General features: G+C 37.0%; 1 protein-coding gene across 1 annotated transcript in view; it reads left to right on the top strand.

Annotated features, from left to right (window-relative positions):
- The first annotated feature begins 3,698 nt into the window (after positions 1-3,698).
- KLRK1 (killer cell lectin like receptor K1) overlaps positions 3,699-18,778 on the top strand; it is a 16,721-nt gene continuing 1,641 nt past the window's right edge. Inside the window, 8 exon segments of the mRNA XM_069101442.1 lie at positions 3,699-3,741; positions 7,262-7,369; positions 7,793-7,885; positions 10,557-10,589; positions 10,964-11,115; positions 12,900-13,003; positions 15,656-15,708; positions 15,711-15,763. Coding sequence (XP_068957543.1) covers positions 3,699-3,741; positions 7,262-7,369; positions 7,793-7,885; positions 10,557-10,589; positions 10,964-11,115; positions 12,900-13,003; positions 15,656-15,708; positions 15,711-15,763 — 639 coding nt within the window.

The following is an 18,778-nucleotide window of genomic DNA, read 5'->3' as shown; positions in this document are numbered from 1 at the left end:
GAATTTTACCATTAGAACTTGTTTCTCAAACTTTCTAAATTTTCTTGCAATCATAGAAATGTAGCTACCAGCAGGTGTCACATTATCCCTGGCTAAGACCCTTCAATACTTCTTTCATGCTTCCTGGTACACTGAGCTAAGAAGAATAAATATCCTCATTGTTGTTTCCTGCCACTCCCTGGCCTTCCTTGTCACCCCGTAGCTTTTCCTGCTGTGAGGCTGATTCCATTTAGACACACTATCCTATGTACTGGCCCTTGGGTCATTCTCTCTCCTTTCTCAAGGAGTTCAGTATCTGACTCAGTCTTCCTCTCTATCCCAGCTCCTTTCCTGATACAAGGTGACTTGAATTCACAAGTTGATAACTCAAAATCTTAGCTCCAAGTTCATCAATCTCCCAAACTTCCACTATGTGTATTTCATTGAACTACATTCAGAGAGGGTCACACCTTTCTGTGTTGGGTACAACATCCTAATGTTGTCCCCCTTGGACTTCACCCCACACACACATATAAGTTAGTGGGCTTTTTTCCCTTAAAAAAAAAGCAACGAAACTGTCTTCAATATATAATTGGCTCAGGAGAGTAAGACTGCAGCCACTGAAGTCACTGCTCTAACTGTCCTTCTTCCACTGTGTCCCAGAGAAATTAAGTGACTTTCCCAGGATCTCAGAGCTAATAAATGTCAGGGGTGAGATCTAAAACTGTGACTTCTTGACTCCAAATGCAATGCTCTATCCTATGCATAATATTATAATTCAGAAATGGGGTTTAGCAAAGCATGAATATTAGCAGGATACAAAAGGTATCAAAGTGTAAATGATAATGGAGAGTTTACCCCTCCTGCTTGCCAAGGCCAAGCTTTCTACATGTAATCCCACATCATCCTTCTTCTACAACAGCTTGTTTCCACTTTCCTCCTCTTTCTGTCTCTCTCTTCGTCTCTTTGTCTCTGTCGCCACCTAGAAGTTGACACTGAGAAAGTGAATGTGGTTATATTGACCTAAATAAGATGAACATTGACTAGAGTAAGGGTCAGTACTGATTATTAGAAAGCATAAATCTTAATATATGCTCAAACATGGAAGCACCCAGTAGATCTTTTCATGAGATACATTTCACCGTGTAAATGTGAATTTTAAATGAAATCAGTCAATACAACAAAATGGAGATCTTTAATCAGAGGCAAGTGAGTTGCAGCTCAGGATGCCACACAGAAAGTGCTGGGGTACCCTAGGAGGGGACTGGGAACAGGGTACGAGGCAGAGGGAATGGCTAGGCTGCAGGTTGGAGGGGCTAGGCATCTCCCAGTTTCACCAGGTAAGTTGTTCCATATAAGAAACAAAAGTCCCTAAAGAAAACTTGGGAATTACCAGCGTAGAGATAGTGATTAAATCCATGGAAACTGATGAAATCACCAAGTGAAGTAGTATAGAGGGAGAAGAGAAGAGGGACAGAACCTGGAGGGACACCTGTGGCTAGAGGGCACAATCTGGAAGAGGAGCAAAGGAAACAGAGGAGCAGTAAGAGAGGAAGGAGGAGAACCAGGAGGGAGAGCTGTCCTGAAAACCAAGAGAGAAAAGGTATCAAGGAGAAGAGTGTGATCAGCAATGTCACAGAGAATGAGGAATGAGGAAAAGGCATTAGATCTGGCAATTAAGAGATCATTAGTAAGTTGGAAGAGAACAGTTTTGGTGAAATGGTAAAGTCAGAAGCCAGATTGTAAAGGGTTAAGAAGAGAGGAAAAGGAGAGAAATGGGAGGCAGCTACTTCAGTTAGCCTTCTTGAGGAGTTTAGCTACAAAGGGCAGAAGAGATAAAGGATGATAGTTAGCAGAGGTGGAAAGATCAAATGAGGCTTTTTTTCAAGATGGGAGAAACATGGGGATATTTGTACATAGTAGGGAATGAGTCAGTAGACAGATAGATTGAAAGTGAGTGAAAGAGTATTGATGAGATAGAAGGCAATCTGTTGGAAGAGACAAGTTGGGATAGGATCTCTTGAATAAAAAGAGAAATTAGCTTTGGTAAGGAGTAAGGCCACATAAGACAGGGATGAAGGAGGAGAAGAATCTTGCTTCAGCTAGAAATGGTATGTCAGTAGCGGGGCCTCAGGATGGGCAAAGCACGGGGCATCTCCACCGACTAAGTGGTCATAAGATGGTTACTTGCTAATGTTGAACAAGAGTGGTCCAGAGGTACAAAAATAAGTTGGGGGAAGTTCCATGGTGAGTCACCTCAGCCAAGCTGGACTTGGTCACCATAACAAGGAAAGACAAGGGTGGAGGGCCTCTAATTAGCTTCCTATGATTAAGCAAGTGAACTTATAATCTTTAGTTTACAGCTCTGGGGCCTAATATACAGAACTTATAATCACTATCCCTATGGAATAACATCAAACTGATTAATGCTCATTAGAATAGAGTAGGGGTCAAAATGAGTCATTTCTCACAGTTCTCAGCTGAGAGAGTGGGGGAAAGGGAAGGCATGGGAAGTGTGAAAAGGGGTGAAAAGGTTTGGAAGAGGAGCTAGGGAGTGTGGGATAGTGAGTTGATAAGAGAATACAGAAGGTGATATCTGAACAGGACCTGGAGGGTGGGGGGAATAAAAAAGGAGAGACTTTAGCAGCTCAGAGAAGTGGCGGGATGTAAACTGTGTTCAAGGCATGGGGCAATATGGAAGCAAACAGAAATACAAACATGGGGTTATAAGTACTAACCCAGTTTGCCTGGAAAATAAAATGCATGAAGATAAGTTTTGAGAGATTGGGACCAAATTATGAAAGGTCTGGCAGGCCTGGGTTAGCTAGGTGGCAGAGTGAATAGAGCACAGTCAGGAGGATCTGAGTTCAAATCCAACCTCAGACACTTAACACTTACTAACTGTGTGACCTTGGGCAAGTCACTTAACCCCAAGTGCCCTGCCTTCCCCCCTCCAAAATAAAAGGGTCTGGCATGCCAGGATCAGGAATTTCTATTTCTTTGGTAGTCATTATGGAGCCCCTTGAAGTTTTCTGAGAAAAAGAAACACAGGAGCGTAATGGCACATTAAGAAGATTGATGGTCAGCTAGGTGGTGCAGTGGACAGAGTGTCAGACCTAGAGTCAGGAAGACCTAAGTTCAAATCCAGCCTCAGACATTTATTAACTGTATGACCCTGTATGACTTGCGTCACTTAACCCTATTTTCTTCATCTGCAAAATAAGCTGGAGAAAGAAAAGGCAAACCACTCCAGTATCTTTGCCAAGAAAACCCCAAATGGGGCCACAAAGAATCGAATGTGGATGAAATGACTGAACAACAAACTGATATGACTAAGCTTAACCAAAAAGAAGGGTTGGACTTAGTCTTGTCTACCAATATTTTCATTATAAACAAACACTATTGAATTCAACGGGATAATTAAATTTGCTTTCAGGATCTTCCATGAGACATCTTATGGTGTTGCTAAATCAAGCTTGGGAGTTCATTAGATTTTGTGCATTCTGACATAAATTTTGCCTCATCTTCTGTGTTGTCTGCTCTTTCCTTCCCTTACACAGAATTCTCTTGTGGCAGTATCTTAAGTGTCCCATTGTTGTGGATTCTAGCTTTAATATTACTACTGAAAAGTAATCAAAGTCTTTTAGTTGATTTTCTCAGAGGTTCCTTTTGGAGTAAGGATGTTTTCTTCTTGAATTTCTGATGTGTGATATAAATGGATGATGGGGCACATCCGTGATCGACGGTGTCATTTCAATTACGGTAAATATTTTCAATATAAAGGCATGGTTCTGGCTTTTTAAATTTGGGTGGCATGTGGGTGGGTTGAGGGTAGGGGATGACATGGACAGAATTGAATTTAAGGAAGACCCTTTACCAACTCAGTAAAAGGTAGATTGGAGAGGGGAAAGACATGAGGCACAGAAGCCAATTAAATGGCTATTGCAATAATTGAGGTGAGAGAAGATAGGCATCTGTGGTAGAGTGTGACTGTGCAAACAGAGGGATGCTGTAAGTGTAGAATTGACCAGATTTGACAATAGATTGGATACATAGTGTGAGTGAGAGTGTAGAGTCAAGGGTGGCACCAGAGCTGCAAACTTGGGGGCCTGGAAGGATGGTAATGTCTTGGAGAGTAATGAGGCAGTTCAGAAGAGGACTCGATTTTAGGGGTGGTGGATAATGATAACTGATTGCTACATCAAATTTGAGAGGTCTAATAGGTAGTTAGTGATGTGGAAGTTGAGCTCAGGGGAGAGAACAGACCTGTTATAGATGTGAGTATCACTACATCGAGATGGTATGAGAATAGAGAGTAGTAGCTCCCAAGGAAGTTGGTGAGTTGTCAACTGAGGTAATATAAAGAGAAAAGAGAAGAGGACCCAGGACTGGGTCTGTACAAGAATGGTGACTACCTGAGGGGAGAAATGGGGATGTGTATAAGAGGTGTGATAAAAGTGGAACATGCAAGAGATATTATCAAGGGGAAAGTGACAATATTTGGCATCTTTGGATATGTTGGGGGGAGTACAAGTGAGGAGTGCAGAATCTCACTAAGGTTGTGAGCCTGGGAGCCTAGAAGAGGGGTGTTGTACTGAAGAATAATGGGAAAATTGGAAAGAAGGTAGGGTCTGGGGAAAATAAAAAGATATCTTTTTGGGGACATGTGTTTGAGATAGCAATTTGGAAAGTGAGCTCAGAAGAGTGAGTATGGCTGAATATATAGATCTGGGGATCATCTGCATAGATAACTGAATCCTTGGGATCTGGTGAAATCACTAAGGGGTGAAGTATACAGCGGGAAGAGAAAAGGGCCCAGGACAGACTTTTAGGTGACACCCATAGATAATAGGTTTGGTATGTTTGAAGATCCAGGAATTTTTGCTTAGGAAAGGTCAGACAGGAGGAGAATCAGGAGAGAACAGAGTCACAGAAACCTAGAGAAAAGGGATTATTTAGGAGAGTAATCAGTAGTATCAAATGCTATAGAGAGTTCAAGAAGTAAGCAGATTGAGAAAAGGCCATCAGACTTGATTTGGTACTTGCTACTCAAGAGATTGTTGGTGCTTTTGAAGAGAGCGGTTTCAGCTGAATGATGAGGTCAGAAGCCACATTTCAGAGGGTTTAGAAGCAAACAAGAGTGGAAGAAGTGGAGACTCCAAGGGTAAAGGGCATTTTCAAATAGCCTACAAAAAGACACGCTTATGTATTTATTATATCAAGTCATTTAATGAGATGGATTTCCATTAATAACTTTGCAGGTATCTGTGGCCCACTTGGAAGAACTAGTTAGTACTTTAATATATGATGCTCTAAGAACATAAGATGTAATGAAATAAAATATTAGGTAGTGAAAGTCAATAGAACAGATGAGCAGTTGTGAGTTGTTGTTACCACAACTGCTTCTCTCATTAATAATATTTTACTTTATGAAAATGTCCAGATGTGGATAATGATGCCATTGTTATACATAAATACCTAAAGAACTGTTTATCAACCAAGTTATTCTCACTACCTTGTAATTTCTATAAAATAAATTAGATGGCTTACCACCGATCAAAGCTAGTTAAGTTTATCCCAAATAAACATTGCTGTTATTGTTATACTAAACTTGTATTCATCAACATGGCCCACATGAGATGAATAGATGAGTGCGTGTTCAAAGTTGACTGGTTGGTTTGATGTTGTGAGAAATGATGCATTTGGACCTCTACTCTATTTCAGTCAGGATTAATCAGTCCAGTGTGATTCCATAAGGGGTAATGATTTATTAGCAATTATTAGTGATATAGTTATATACATATATATAACTCTCTCTTTATATATATATTATACATACATACATATATATATAACTATACATAGGCATCTGTGTTAGAGTGTGACTGTGCAAATGGAGGGAAGGATACAAGGGATACTGTGAGTGTAGATTTGACCAGACTTGACAATAGATTGGATACATAGTGTGAGTGAGAGCGTAGAGTCAAGGGTGGCACCAGAGCTGCAAACTTGGGGGCCTGGAAGGATGGTAATGTCTTGGCGAGTAATGAGGCAGTTCAGAAGAGGACTTGATTTTGGGGGCGGTGGATAATGATAACTGGTTGCTACATCAAATCTGAGAGGTCTAATAGGTAGTTAGTGATGTGGAACTGGAGCTCGGGGGAGAGAGCAGACCTGTTATAGATGTGAGTATCACTACATCGAGATGGTATGAGATATATATATATATATATATATATACGACTATAGTTATATATATACTAATATACTAATGTATATTAATAATATACATTTAGTCAGTCATCCAGCAATTGTACAAGAACAAACATGTATTTAATACATATTTCATATAAATAATATAGGAATAATTAGATAAAATAGGTTCTTCTAATAGGCCTTTATAATAAGCCTCAAATTTAAATCTGCTGACCACCACTTGTTTACCAGTTAGAAACTCACTTGTACAACCACAAGAATGCTGACAAAGATATATCCATCCTTGTTTGCTCAAATACCATGTCCACGCTCATCATGGGTGGGAAACTTTGGAATGGCATCAAAGTCAGCCGAGATGTTCCGGGCTTTGCCCACCCATGATGTCCCCTGATGATACATCATTTTTGACCCTCAAGACCAAGGTCTAACAACCAGTGAGATATAGTATTTTATTTTGCCTTTTCTGAGTATCTAGGTATCAGACTCTATAAAAATAAGACCTTGGGATCAGGGGGCATATCCCATCATGAGGACAGTCTGAGGTTCACTTATTAGAGGGGGTCATATCCCTTTAATAAAGTGTTATTGGCTCAGAGCTCTGCCTCAGTTTTTCTTATTGCAGTTTGGGTATTTTGGGCCCCACACTTGTCCTGCATACTCACAGAGGACCAAAGTGACACCACTATGTTGGGATCAAGGTACAGTGTGTCCAGCCATGACTGATCAGATCAGTACAAGCTCAGAAGACTCTACCACAGGTCAGGCTTAATGAAGCACCTTTACTATATGAGTACTAGCCCTGTTACTTCACCAGGTGAAGATCATGTTGAAATAGTCAAAGTTATAAGGCAGTATAGTGGAAATCTGCAGTGAACTTTTGATTGGTTTCATGACATGAAATATAAATATTTGTACTTAAAAGTCTTCTTTAAAAATTCTGAAAGGGATGGCATACCGAAGACTAATATCAAAGGAAACCTAAGGATGTTGGCAAGTTGAATTAAATAATTAACACATGTTAGGGCAGATGAGACTTATGCTTACAATGTCTTCAAATTATTTCCAGAAACCAGTGAGCAGCAGGATTCCAAATCGACAGTAGCTTCCCACGATTCTTTTACAAGAAGACAAAAAGGAAACCTCACACGAATGAGAAGCAGATATACAGCAAGTGGTAAGTTCTGGACCTTACATGTTCTTTTAATAGGCCTACGTACCAAGACAAAGGCTTCTTTCCAACAAACCATATTATTATAACACTAGATTTGTAAGTAAGTCTTTGTTAATTGCCTCTCTATTGTCCTCAAACATGAAATAAGCTCTGACAAAATGATGGGGAACAGAACATTATTAGGACAAACTGGACAGATTAGAGAGGCTTTCTTTGATATTAGAATGAAATGGAATTTTTAATTGAGGCAGGTGGGACAGAAATAGCTGATAACTCATCAGACTTCATAAAGAAAAAAGTTGAGTCACTGTCTTCTCATGTTCAGTGGTTTCAGATGTATAGGTCCTAGATTAATGCCCCTAATCCCAAGGCTCCTTACTCTGTTTAGCCTTTCTTTTGCTTAGTGTCTCATTTTTCTTTTGGTAGAATCTCTACTTTTTCTCCGTCAATTGATTGCTGTGGCTATGGGAATAAGGTTCTTCGTGATGTTGTCCATGGTAGTCACCATATTCATTTACTGTAAGTAACAGCAGAGAAAGCTAAATCATCCTGATGTTACACACTAAGCATTCATTTTCTTCAATGACAAATAAGTGAATAAGTGAGTTTCAAATATATTTCTAATAATTATAAATTTTAATCATTGAATGGGTAACACTTAAAATAAGCTTTTAATATATGCATACATACATGTACACCCATAGAGGCAAGGAGCATAGAGACATATTTAGACAATAGACCATTAGATAAGATTCGTGATTGAGGCGAAAGAAAGAAAATGAAGTAGAATTAATTTTTTTAAAATGGTGTCTATCATTTTCACATAGATAAGATGGTTTGTCTATCCACACAGATTTTTTTTAATAAGAGCTATAATATGCTATACCATTACATTTGCCTAAAGCACTTATCTAATGTTACTAAATATTCCAAAAACATAAACTAAGAAGATGGGTGGTATAAATATGACTAAAAGTTAAAGCAAATGTAGTTTAAGTAGTATTAAATAGCATTAAGATATGGTAAATGATCATTTCATCCAGTTGAAACTGAGAAGTCAGTGTAGCGTAGTAGAAAAGGTTTAGGACTGGAACTTAGGAAGATCTGGGTTCAAATCCCATCTCTGAAACTTACTAGCTGTGTGACAGTAGGCAAGTCATTTAAGTTATTAGAACCTCAGTATTCCTATCATCTGTGAAATGGGGATAATAATATGCGAGGTGCCATCTGTTGCTAAGGTGTATCAACTCTACCTTTCCAACATCTCTTGTATATTCCCCCTTCTCTCCTCTGACACTATCACTATTCTGATACGGCCTCTCATCACCTCATACCTGGACTATTGCTAAAGCCTGCTGTTTGGTCTCCTTGTCTTAAGTCACTCTGCTATCCAGTCAATTTTCTGCTCAACTATCAAAGTGATTCTCTTATCTGATCAGTTCAACCCCTTATTAAAAACAAACAAACACCTCTAGTGACTCCCTATTACTTCAAGGATCAAATATAAAATCTTATGTTTGGCTTATAACTCCCTCAATAATCTGTCCCCTCTACATTTCCAATTTTCTTATACTTTACTTTCCTCTCCCCCACAATCCTCACATACTCAGAGATCCAGTGACATTGACCTTTTTACCATTGTTCCTCACACAAGGCACTCCTTCTCTCTGTTCATAGTCACTGGATATCTGTCCTCTATATCTGGAATCCTCTCCCTCCTCATCTCTGCTTCTTGGTTTCCTGGCTCACAGTGAATATAACTAGTAACCGTTACTCTTTTAGTTAGCAACCCTGAGGGTCTTCTCATCCCAGTTTTTCTTTTCTTTTTTTTTTTTAATTAAAAGGATTATCCCTTGATTCACTTCTTAAAGAGGCTTATTCATTGAATGGCTGTTACTTCACTCAAAGTTAGCACTTGAAAAGAATTTGACTTAAAAAGGCCACCACATCCAGGGCCATCTCCAGTTGTCCTGATCTGGCCAATGGACCCAGATGGCTCTGGAGGAGAAAGTGAGGTTGGTAACTTTGCAAAGCCCTTCCTTACTCACATCAAAGTCAATTGCAAGCCATGTCATCACTTCCCTGATATCATGGTCCTCTTCAAGAACTAGGGACAAACCACACACACACAAGCTTCCTTTGAATCTCAGCTAAATTTCCACCTTCTATGAGAAGCCTTTCCTAATGATTCCTCTCAATGCTAATACCTTCACTTTGAGCTCATCTCTAACTTATCTTGTATACCTCTTGTTTGTTCATGGTTGTCTGCATGTTATCTTTCCCATTAGAATGTATGCTCATTGAAGGCAGGGACTATTTTGTTTGGCTTTATAAATGCTTATTGACTTGACTTGAGTAACACCTGCTTCAAAGAGTTTTTGTGAGATTGAAGGTTGTACATCTTTTCTTTACATCTTTAAGGCATTGAGTTTATGTCTTTACTGAATCTAAAGCCGTTTGATATACTACACAGAAGTCATTTATTATTATTACCCTAAAGAATGCTGTATTCTATTCAAGATGTGGCATTTTAAAAATAACAACTGGCACAATGCTCCAAGTTTGGGTCTTTTTACTCACTAATAAATACCTTTTGCTACTTGGAACTATATAATCAACTTATTTTGATACACTTTTATTTTAGCAGGTCATTGGCATATCATAATAATACTTATCTTAGAAATAATATAAAGAGGGGTGGCTAGGTGGAGCAGTGAATAGAGCACCAGGCCTGGAGTCAGGAGGACCTGAGTTCAAATCCAGCCTCAGATATTTAACACATAAACTAGCTGTGTGACCTTGGGCAAGTCACTTAACCCCAATTGCCCTCCAAAAAGCAAAAAAAAAAAAAAAAGAAATAATATAAACTAAAACACAATCTTAGGCAAAGCAATCTAGTAATGTTTTATGTCATTCTGATTATAAATCACAAATATAGTCAATTTATAGTTCAATTATTAGCATTTTTCTTTTTGTTATTAAAGTATCACATATTGTTTATGTGATTGGGATATTATGTGTAGATAGATGAACAGTAATTATAACAAGTATAGCTTAACAGCACCTTGAAATTTTAAAAACATAAAATAAGAAGATGGGTGGTATGAGTTTGGTATTATTCAGACAAGAAAGATAATTTTTGAAATGACATAGCAGGATTCCTAATAATCATGATTTTTTTCTATAACAGCTTCCAACCCAAAGGCTCCAAGCAACACAAATGGTAGGTGGAAACTACAGTTTCATCAGCCAATAATTCAAAGTAATTGAGAATGTAGATATACTATGGGGTTAAGTAGAGAAACACATGGTCACTTTGACAATTCTAAGTCATATTTTCAGCTTTCTCCTAGCTATTGGTTATAACTTTTAGCTGTTATCAGATCAAAAAAAGGGGGGGGGGGAATCAGGTCTACCTGGATCATTTCTAGTATGTATAGTTAAGAGTGCTTATATAGATGTATGGGGATGCTGGAATAGACGTGGTGATTTTTGTGTGGAATTTTAGAATTCTATGTAGAGAAAGATATTCAATTGAAAATGTCATGTAAAAGCTGTGGGATTTTCTAGGATTGATAAAATGCACTCTCTTTCTAGGATTTTACTGTGGCCCATGTCCTAAGAATTGGTTTTGTTACAAAAATATCTGCTATTTATTTTCTAATGAAAGCAAAAGTTGGAATCAAAGTCGAGCTTCCTGCCTCTCTCACAATTCCAGTCTTCTTAAGATATATAGCAAGGAGGACCAGGTTAGATGTTTGCTTCAATTTCCCCTCCTGAAAGTATACACAAGTGTTCCGCACATATGGTTCCCCAATTCTATAAAGAAGGGCAGGCGGGATGTTTTCTCTTTTCTTCTTTGGGTCCAGCTTGCTCATTATAATTCTATTTTATATATAATTATGTTTTTAGTTTATTCTATGTTATATTTTAATTATAACATATAATTATAATTACATATAAGGATTCTTTTTCACTTTTGCTCTTTCCATTTACATTGTTGAAGTCATTGTGTATATTGTTTTCCTGTTTCTGCTTATTTTGCTCTATAAAACCGTAAAAATCTTTCAATTTTTCTCTGAATTCTTCCTATTAATTTCTAATGGCTTAGTAATTTTCCATTCCTGTCATATACCACAGTTGGTTTCCTTACTCTTCAAATGATGGGCATCTACTTCTTTCAAGTTCTTTGCTACCTGAAAAAAAAGTGCTGCTATAAATATTTTAGTGTATATGGGTCATTTCTTTTTATCTGTGTCCTCCTTGGAGGATGTGTCTAGATTTATGATCTTGAAGTCAAAGGGTATGGACATTAAAGTCACTTTATAAGTACAATTCTGAATTGTTTTCCATAATAGTTGAACCAACTTACTGCTCCATTATTAGTCTTTATTAGTATGCCTGTCTTTCTATGACTTTCAGTATCGACTATATCAATCTTTTGTCATCTTTGCCAATCTTCTAGGCATGAAAAAAGAATCTCAGGGTTGCTTTGCTTTGCCCTTATCTTAGTCATAACTTGGAACAATATTTCCCTTTAATAATTTGAAATTTTTCTTTTGAGAACTGTTTCTTCCTGTCCTTTGATCACTTATACATTGTCAAGCATCTCTTGTTCTTACACATTCTTATTATTTCTCTAAATGTCTGCAAATCAGACTTTTATAAGAAACATTTGATGCTAGAGTTTTTTCCCCAATTGTCAGCTTCCTTTATCCTAGTTGCATTAATTTTGTTCATATACATGCTTTTCAATGACATGTAATAAACATACGTTTTTTAGATTTTGTAATTTATTTTTTTTTTAGTTTTTGTAATTAAACTGCTTCTTATGGCTTGTTTCAAATTTTCTTCCATCTAGTAGATAGCACAATAGCTTAGGAATATTAATTCCCAAATAATCATTCTGACTCTGAGTAAATGTTACCTTGGGGTACTGATTCTGCTTCTATGAAAATTCAATTAATGTCAAACTATTAAGTCATTTGGAGGCGCCATAGAATATTTATATCGCCATTTAATTTTTTTGCAATTGCATAAAATTGTTCCAGGAAATATTAACTGATGGGAGTCTATGTTTTTATTTTTGGTCTACCGTATTGTCCATTGATATGACCACAATTGTCCTATGATTTAGTTTTACCCAGTAGGAAGTAATTTGGTCTTGTTATTTCTATTTGAAAAGAAAAAAAACCTAGTAGCCTGTGGTATCTTTGTTGAACATTTTATTCCCTTTACCATATAATACGATGATCTCTCTCTTTCACACACACACACACACACACACATGGGGGGGGGAGACAGAGAGACAGAGAGAGAGAGAGAGAGAGAGAGAGAGAGAGAGAGAGAGAGAGAGAGAGAGAGAGAGAGAGAGAGAGAGAGATTTAATATAATTGACTGGGTAGGGATGTAAACAAAATTGCATAACCACTAGTATTGGCAAAAAAAAATTAACTATGGGTTTATCTGTAATAATCATGTCGTACAAAAATGCAGTTCATGGATTTTAGCTTTTCTGGCTTGTTTTAAACAGGATTTCCTTACACATATAAGATCATACCATTGGATGGGACTAGTACAATCTACACCCAGTGGGTCCTGGATGTGGGAAGATGGTTCCCCTCTCTCTCCTGACCTGTAAGTCCCTAATATATTGAAACATACAGAAGCATATTAAAGCATCATCTAGGTGGCAGAGAGGGACTGGACTTGGAGTCAGGAAGTGTGACCTATGGCCAGTCACTTATCATCTCTCAGCCTTAGTTTCCTCATCTGTAAAATGGAGACTATAAATAATAGCACCTATCCCTAGGGTTGCTGTAAGGATCAAATGAGAATGTAGCTAAAGCATTTTACTAACCTTAAAGATCTACTCAGGAATTCTTAACTTGAGGTCTGTGAACTTATTTTTGAAAATATTTTGGTTGCTGCTTTTCAAATAATTGACTTCACTTGCAATCCTTTGCACTTTATTTTATACATTTAAAAACATGATTCTGAGAAGTGTGTAGACTTCACCAGATTGCCAGTGGGGTCCATGACACAAAGAAGTCCTAGAACCCATATTCTATATAAAGTTAGATATTATTATTGTCTCTTTTCAACTATATGGGTTCATGGGGTTTTTTAGTTAGTATTATCAGCTTCCTTGTCATTATTATCTTTTCCTCCTCACACTGGAAGGTTGATGTGAGCTAGAGAAAAAAAGAGGAGTCTTGAAACTAAAGAAGAAAAGGGGAAGGCAAAAACTTCAGACCAATTATCATCATCCTTATAACAACATTTACATAGAACTTTAAGATTTGCAAAGTACTGTACATGTTAACTCATTTAATCCGCAACAGCCTTGTGAGGTATTATTATAACTCATTTTACTATTAGCCTTATTTTAACAGATGAAGAAATTGAGACTGAAGGAAGATAAGTGTCTTGCCCAGGGCCAAATAGCTAAGTGGCTATCATGGGATCTGAACTCAGGTCTGCTATAACCCCAAGTATTACTTACCCATTGTTGCCCCCTAACTTCCACCATAACCCTTGGAGCTTAAAGAACATCCTCATCTCCTTAAAGTTTATGTAAATCGCTTTAAGTCTTTTGTATCTCTTGGTCACTCAATAAGTCATTCTTTTTTTTTTCTTTTTGGAGGGGAGAAGGCAGGACAACTGGGGTTGTGTCAATAAGTCATTCTTAATACAACAAGGACCTTTGCCTACAAACGGCTGACAACCATATACTGGTCATATCAGTATTAGGAAGATATGACTGGAGAAACTGACCTAATCATTTCATTGTTCTTTATACTCAAGGAGCAGTAACAAATTTATAGCAATTTACGATCTCCATCTATTCTCTGCTTCTCTCTTCTAGTATAAATAACATGGACTTACTCTCCATGTTTTCTCTTCTGGTTTATTTAAAGTTGGCTTGTATTTCCCATTTCAACAATAAAATCATCCTACACTGGTTTTCTGACCTTACACTTATTACCATCTCATCCAAATAAATAAATTACTAATACTATCCCAAGACCTATGTCTAATTGTCACAACTATTGTTTATTCTCCAGCTGTATCCTTTATCTTTTTTCAAGAAGCACTACCACCCCACCTCACTCAGCACCTCAGGAGTTTGGACGTACCATTATTTCCACAGTTGACTCTAAAATGGCTTCCTTCCCCATGGTTTGAAACTTTTCACTGATGTGAACATGAGTAGCAGAACCCTCTACATAATTCCATAAAGCGCTCCACTGTGGAGTTTCACCACCTCCCATACAATAGGTAATATGGGTATGGAGGGAGATATATATTATACATGTACATGCGTGTATATGTATATGTATGTATATATGCATATACATGTATGTGTATGTATATATAGATATCCATCCAAATGCACCTAAAGCACAGTAGGACCTGGCACATACTAAGCACTTTAATGCTTATTAACTTGATTTGTTGACCTAAAATTATGTTTCTTTCTGCTTGGTTTTGATTGTATTTTTTTTTTTTTGCTTTTTGGAGGGGGGAAGGTAGGGCAATTGGGGTTAAGTGATTTGCCCAAGGTTACATCGCTAGCTTTGTGTTAAGTGTCTGAGGTCAGATTTGAACTCAGGTACTCCTGACTCCAGGGCCAGTGCTCTATTCACTGTGCCACCTAGCCGCTCCAAGTTTTGATTGTATTTTAATAGCAGGTTCCTAGCTTAGTCTTTAAATTTATCTTCCCACTTTCTTAGGAGGAACAACTAGCCAGAATGTAGACCTCTCATCCTGTTTAATTTTAGAGCAATAGCATCCCTATTTCATGAGTATTTCATTCCTTACTTTCTGACCCAATAGTTAACACCATTTACAGTATACAGAAGGCACTCCAATATTTTTAGCAAAATCATATAAAACAATTTGCAGTGAGATAATCAGAATGGGAGTTAGGAGACTAAGATCCTATTTTCTGTCAAGTTGAAAAGCATTTATTGAAAGGACTGTTATGTGGAATCATAAGATCATAAATGTAGACAACCTTAGAGGTCATCTAATCCTGCTTCCTAATTTTACAGATAAGCAGATAAGGACTCAGAGAAGTAATAGTAATGCCCAAGTTCATTCCTTTGAAGATCCCTGGCCTCCAGTTTATGTATTTGCAAACAAATATTTGTAGGGAAATACATATTTGCTGCTATATTTTCTTGTGATAATTATTTTTAATCAGCAGACATAAATATAATGAATCCTCTCTCTCTCTTTCTCTCTCTCTCTCTCCTTTTTCCCCCTCTCTCTTTCAATCTCTAGACTTTCTTTGGTTTCAGTGCAAAAAGGAAACTGTGCCGTGTATGGCTCCAGCTTCAAGGCTACATAGAGAACTGTTCAAGTTCAAATACTTACATTTGTATACAGAAGGTAATTCCGTCTAATTTGTATTACTAGAACACATGGAATTAAGACAATGGAAAGACAACACTACCTGAATATTCTTCATGAAGTCTATTTTTAGCAGTGATTATCAGGATCTCCCAACTCCTAACTTCAAAATTTCTCAAAGTCCTCTTCCCCAGGTTCAGGAAAAACTTATTCTTCAATTTGTGATGCAGAATTCCAAGAGTTGAAGGCTAAAGATATGAGTAGATGCAAATAAAAGCCATCATCAGACCCAAAGAGAAAATTATGGCTATGGCACAATGTGAGGTCATTGCTTCTCACACTATCCCTATCCTCTTAGAAAATAGCCTGTATCAACTTGGAACAGGGGTTTTTAATCTTGTGTGTATTCTGGACCCTTTTGACAGTCTAGTGAAACATTTGGACTTCTCAAAATAATATTTTTAAAAGTATGAAATAAAACACCTAAGAATACAAAGGAATCCCATTATACTGAAATAGTTATCAAAATATTAAATCCTTATTCACACTTTTTTCTATCCATTCCTTCTAACATAACAGATCATTCTTTTCCACCTTATAATTTTACTTGGGGGTACATATAGATATTATCTCTCTGCCTGAAGGAGAGGGATGGGGATACAGAGTGAACTGACCAAGAAACTTCAATATATACGGAAGATGATAGCAAGGTCAGTTCATGAAAGATGAAGATGAAAGCCTGCTTAGGTCCTATAAAGCAGTGTCAAGAGAGTGAAGATTAGAGTGAACTCAGACTGGCGAGGAGAGCTCACAATAATAAGAAGAGGCATATTTAGCTATCTTGGGGAGAAAAAAGGATAAAAAATAAAGAGTAGAAGTGCTGCTTGAAATGAATGAGGCAATAGCTGAGAAGAGAAAGAAGGAGATGCTGCTTTGCATCATATTTGGCTTCTGTTTGCTTTGCCAAGGAGAAGGCCATTTCCCTGGTTTTACATTGGGGCAAATGTTGCCAGGACTTTTGGGGTTTCCTCGTATCTATCCCTCCCTGTTCTGTACCCAATCATGCAGTTGTGTGCCTGCCTTATATTTCTGTGATTGCCAGAGTTCTCAATAAAGGAAGGAAGCCCTTCAATATTTACATTAATTGGCTCCCACTCTAGTTACCCTTGGGCAAGTTGCTAGTTGGAGTAGCTAATTACAGAAATGGTGATTGGTTTGAAGTCTAGGGTTTTCTTTAGCAAGGAAGAAAGTTAAAAAAAAGAGTTATCCAAAAGAAAATTAATCAGGTATGGAACAGGGTATTTATTCAAACAGAAAGGAGAAATATGCCAACTATAGGTTAATGAGTTTTGCTTTGATCATTGGGAAAATTCTAGAATGGATCATCAAAGAAATTATTGTTGAGAATCTAGAAGGAGTATCTAATGGGTATTATAAGAGACCAGCATAGTTTAATTAAGAATAGGTGATATCCTAATACACTGTCAGTGGAGCTGTGTATTGGCACAAACATTTTAGAAAATAATTTAGAATTTTCAAATAAAGTAACTACCATGTCCATACCTTTTGAACCAGAAAGTCCATTAGTGAACTTATACCCTAAGAAAGCCATTGATAAGATGGTCTTCATAATACATGAAAACTTGTAGCAGTGCTTTTTGTGATGTCAAAGAATCAGACACAAAGTAAATATTCATTGATTGGGAGATTACTAAACAAATCCTGGCATGTGAATATAATGGTATATTACTGTGTTATAAGAAATGCTGAATGTGATAAATACAGAAAAATATGGAAAGATCTTCCTAAATTGATGCAGAGTGAAATAAGCAGAGTCCAGAAATTATATATACAGCCACTACAATATAAATGGAAAAATAAGCACACAAAAATCAAAAATCAATTATAAAAGCAAAATTATAAGGATTAAGCAGGAATTATATGAAGATACGTGAGAAGACAATGCTATTCATGCCTTCATGGAGGTGGAAGGTCTGCACAATTACAATGCTCATGTTTTCTGACTTATTCCAATGTATTGATCAGTTGTGCTGCATTTTTTCTTTTTTTTTTTTTAATACTATTTGTTATATAGGGTGGCTCTAGGAAGGACAGGGAAAGGGATAATGGGGAAAACCATGATTATGTGAAAAGTAAATGGCATCAATAGAAATATTTTTTTTAAAGGATAGGTGGTGACAAATTGGGTTTAAACCAACATTTCACACTATATACCTCAATATGTTCAAAATGGATATGACCTGATAAAAATATTAGCAGTGAACCAGATCAGGATCTCTTAACCAAAGAAAGGATGGAAGGGTCATGAAAAATAGAAATAGATCCTTTAGATGACATAAAAGTGAAGAATTTTTATACAAATAAAACCAATTCAATTAGGGTAAGTAGGAAAGCTGTTGACTAGGGAAATATCATTGCATAACATATTTTTGATAAGGCTCAGAAAGTCAATAATAATAAGCATTTATTGAACACCTAATGTGTGCCACACACTGGGCTAAGTGCTGATTATCAAAGATATGTAGGCAAGTAGTCTGTAGACATTCTCCAATGGATAAGTGATCAAAAGATATAAACAAAAGTTCTCAAAAAAAAAACCCCAGAAACTATCAAGAACTACACAAAAGATTACTCCAAATAATAAATAATGAGAAAATTCAAATCAAAACTATTCTGGATTTTTCTTCACACTAAGAAAATTAACTAAAATGACAAAATAAAGAAATAGTCAACATTGAAGGGATTGTGGAAAGACTAGTGCACTGTTGGTGGAGCTATGAATTAGTCTAACAATTTTGTAAAGCAATGAGTTACACTAAGCAAATATGCAATTTACCTATACCTTTCTATCCAGAGATCCTATTGGTAGCAGAATGTGTAGTAGTAGCATTTTGTACAGTAGCAAAGAACTAAAAATAAGGTAGATTCTCAAAGATCGCAGAATGGCTATACAGGTTGTGGTACATGAATGAAGGAAGGAAGGAAAGAAGGAAGGAAGGAAGGAAGGAAGGAAGGAAGGAAGGAAGGAAGGAA

This window comes from Petaurus breviceps, unplaced genomic scaffold (genome assembly GCF_028583685.1).
Source record: "Petaurus breviceps papuanus isolate PSGF00001 unplaced genomic scaffold, PetGlider_PUasm1.0 470, whole genome shotgun sequence".
NCBI lineage: Eukaryota > Metazoa > Chordata > Mammalia > Diprotodontia > Petauridae > Petaurus > Petaurus breviceps.
This window is presented reverse-complemented; position numbering and strand designations above follow the sequence as displayed.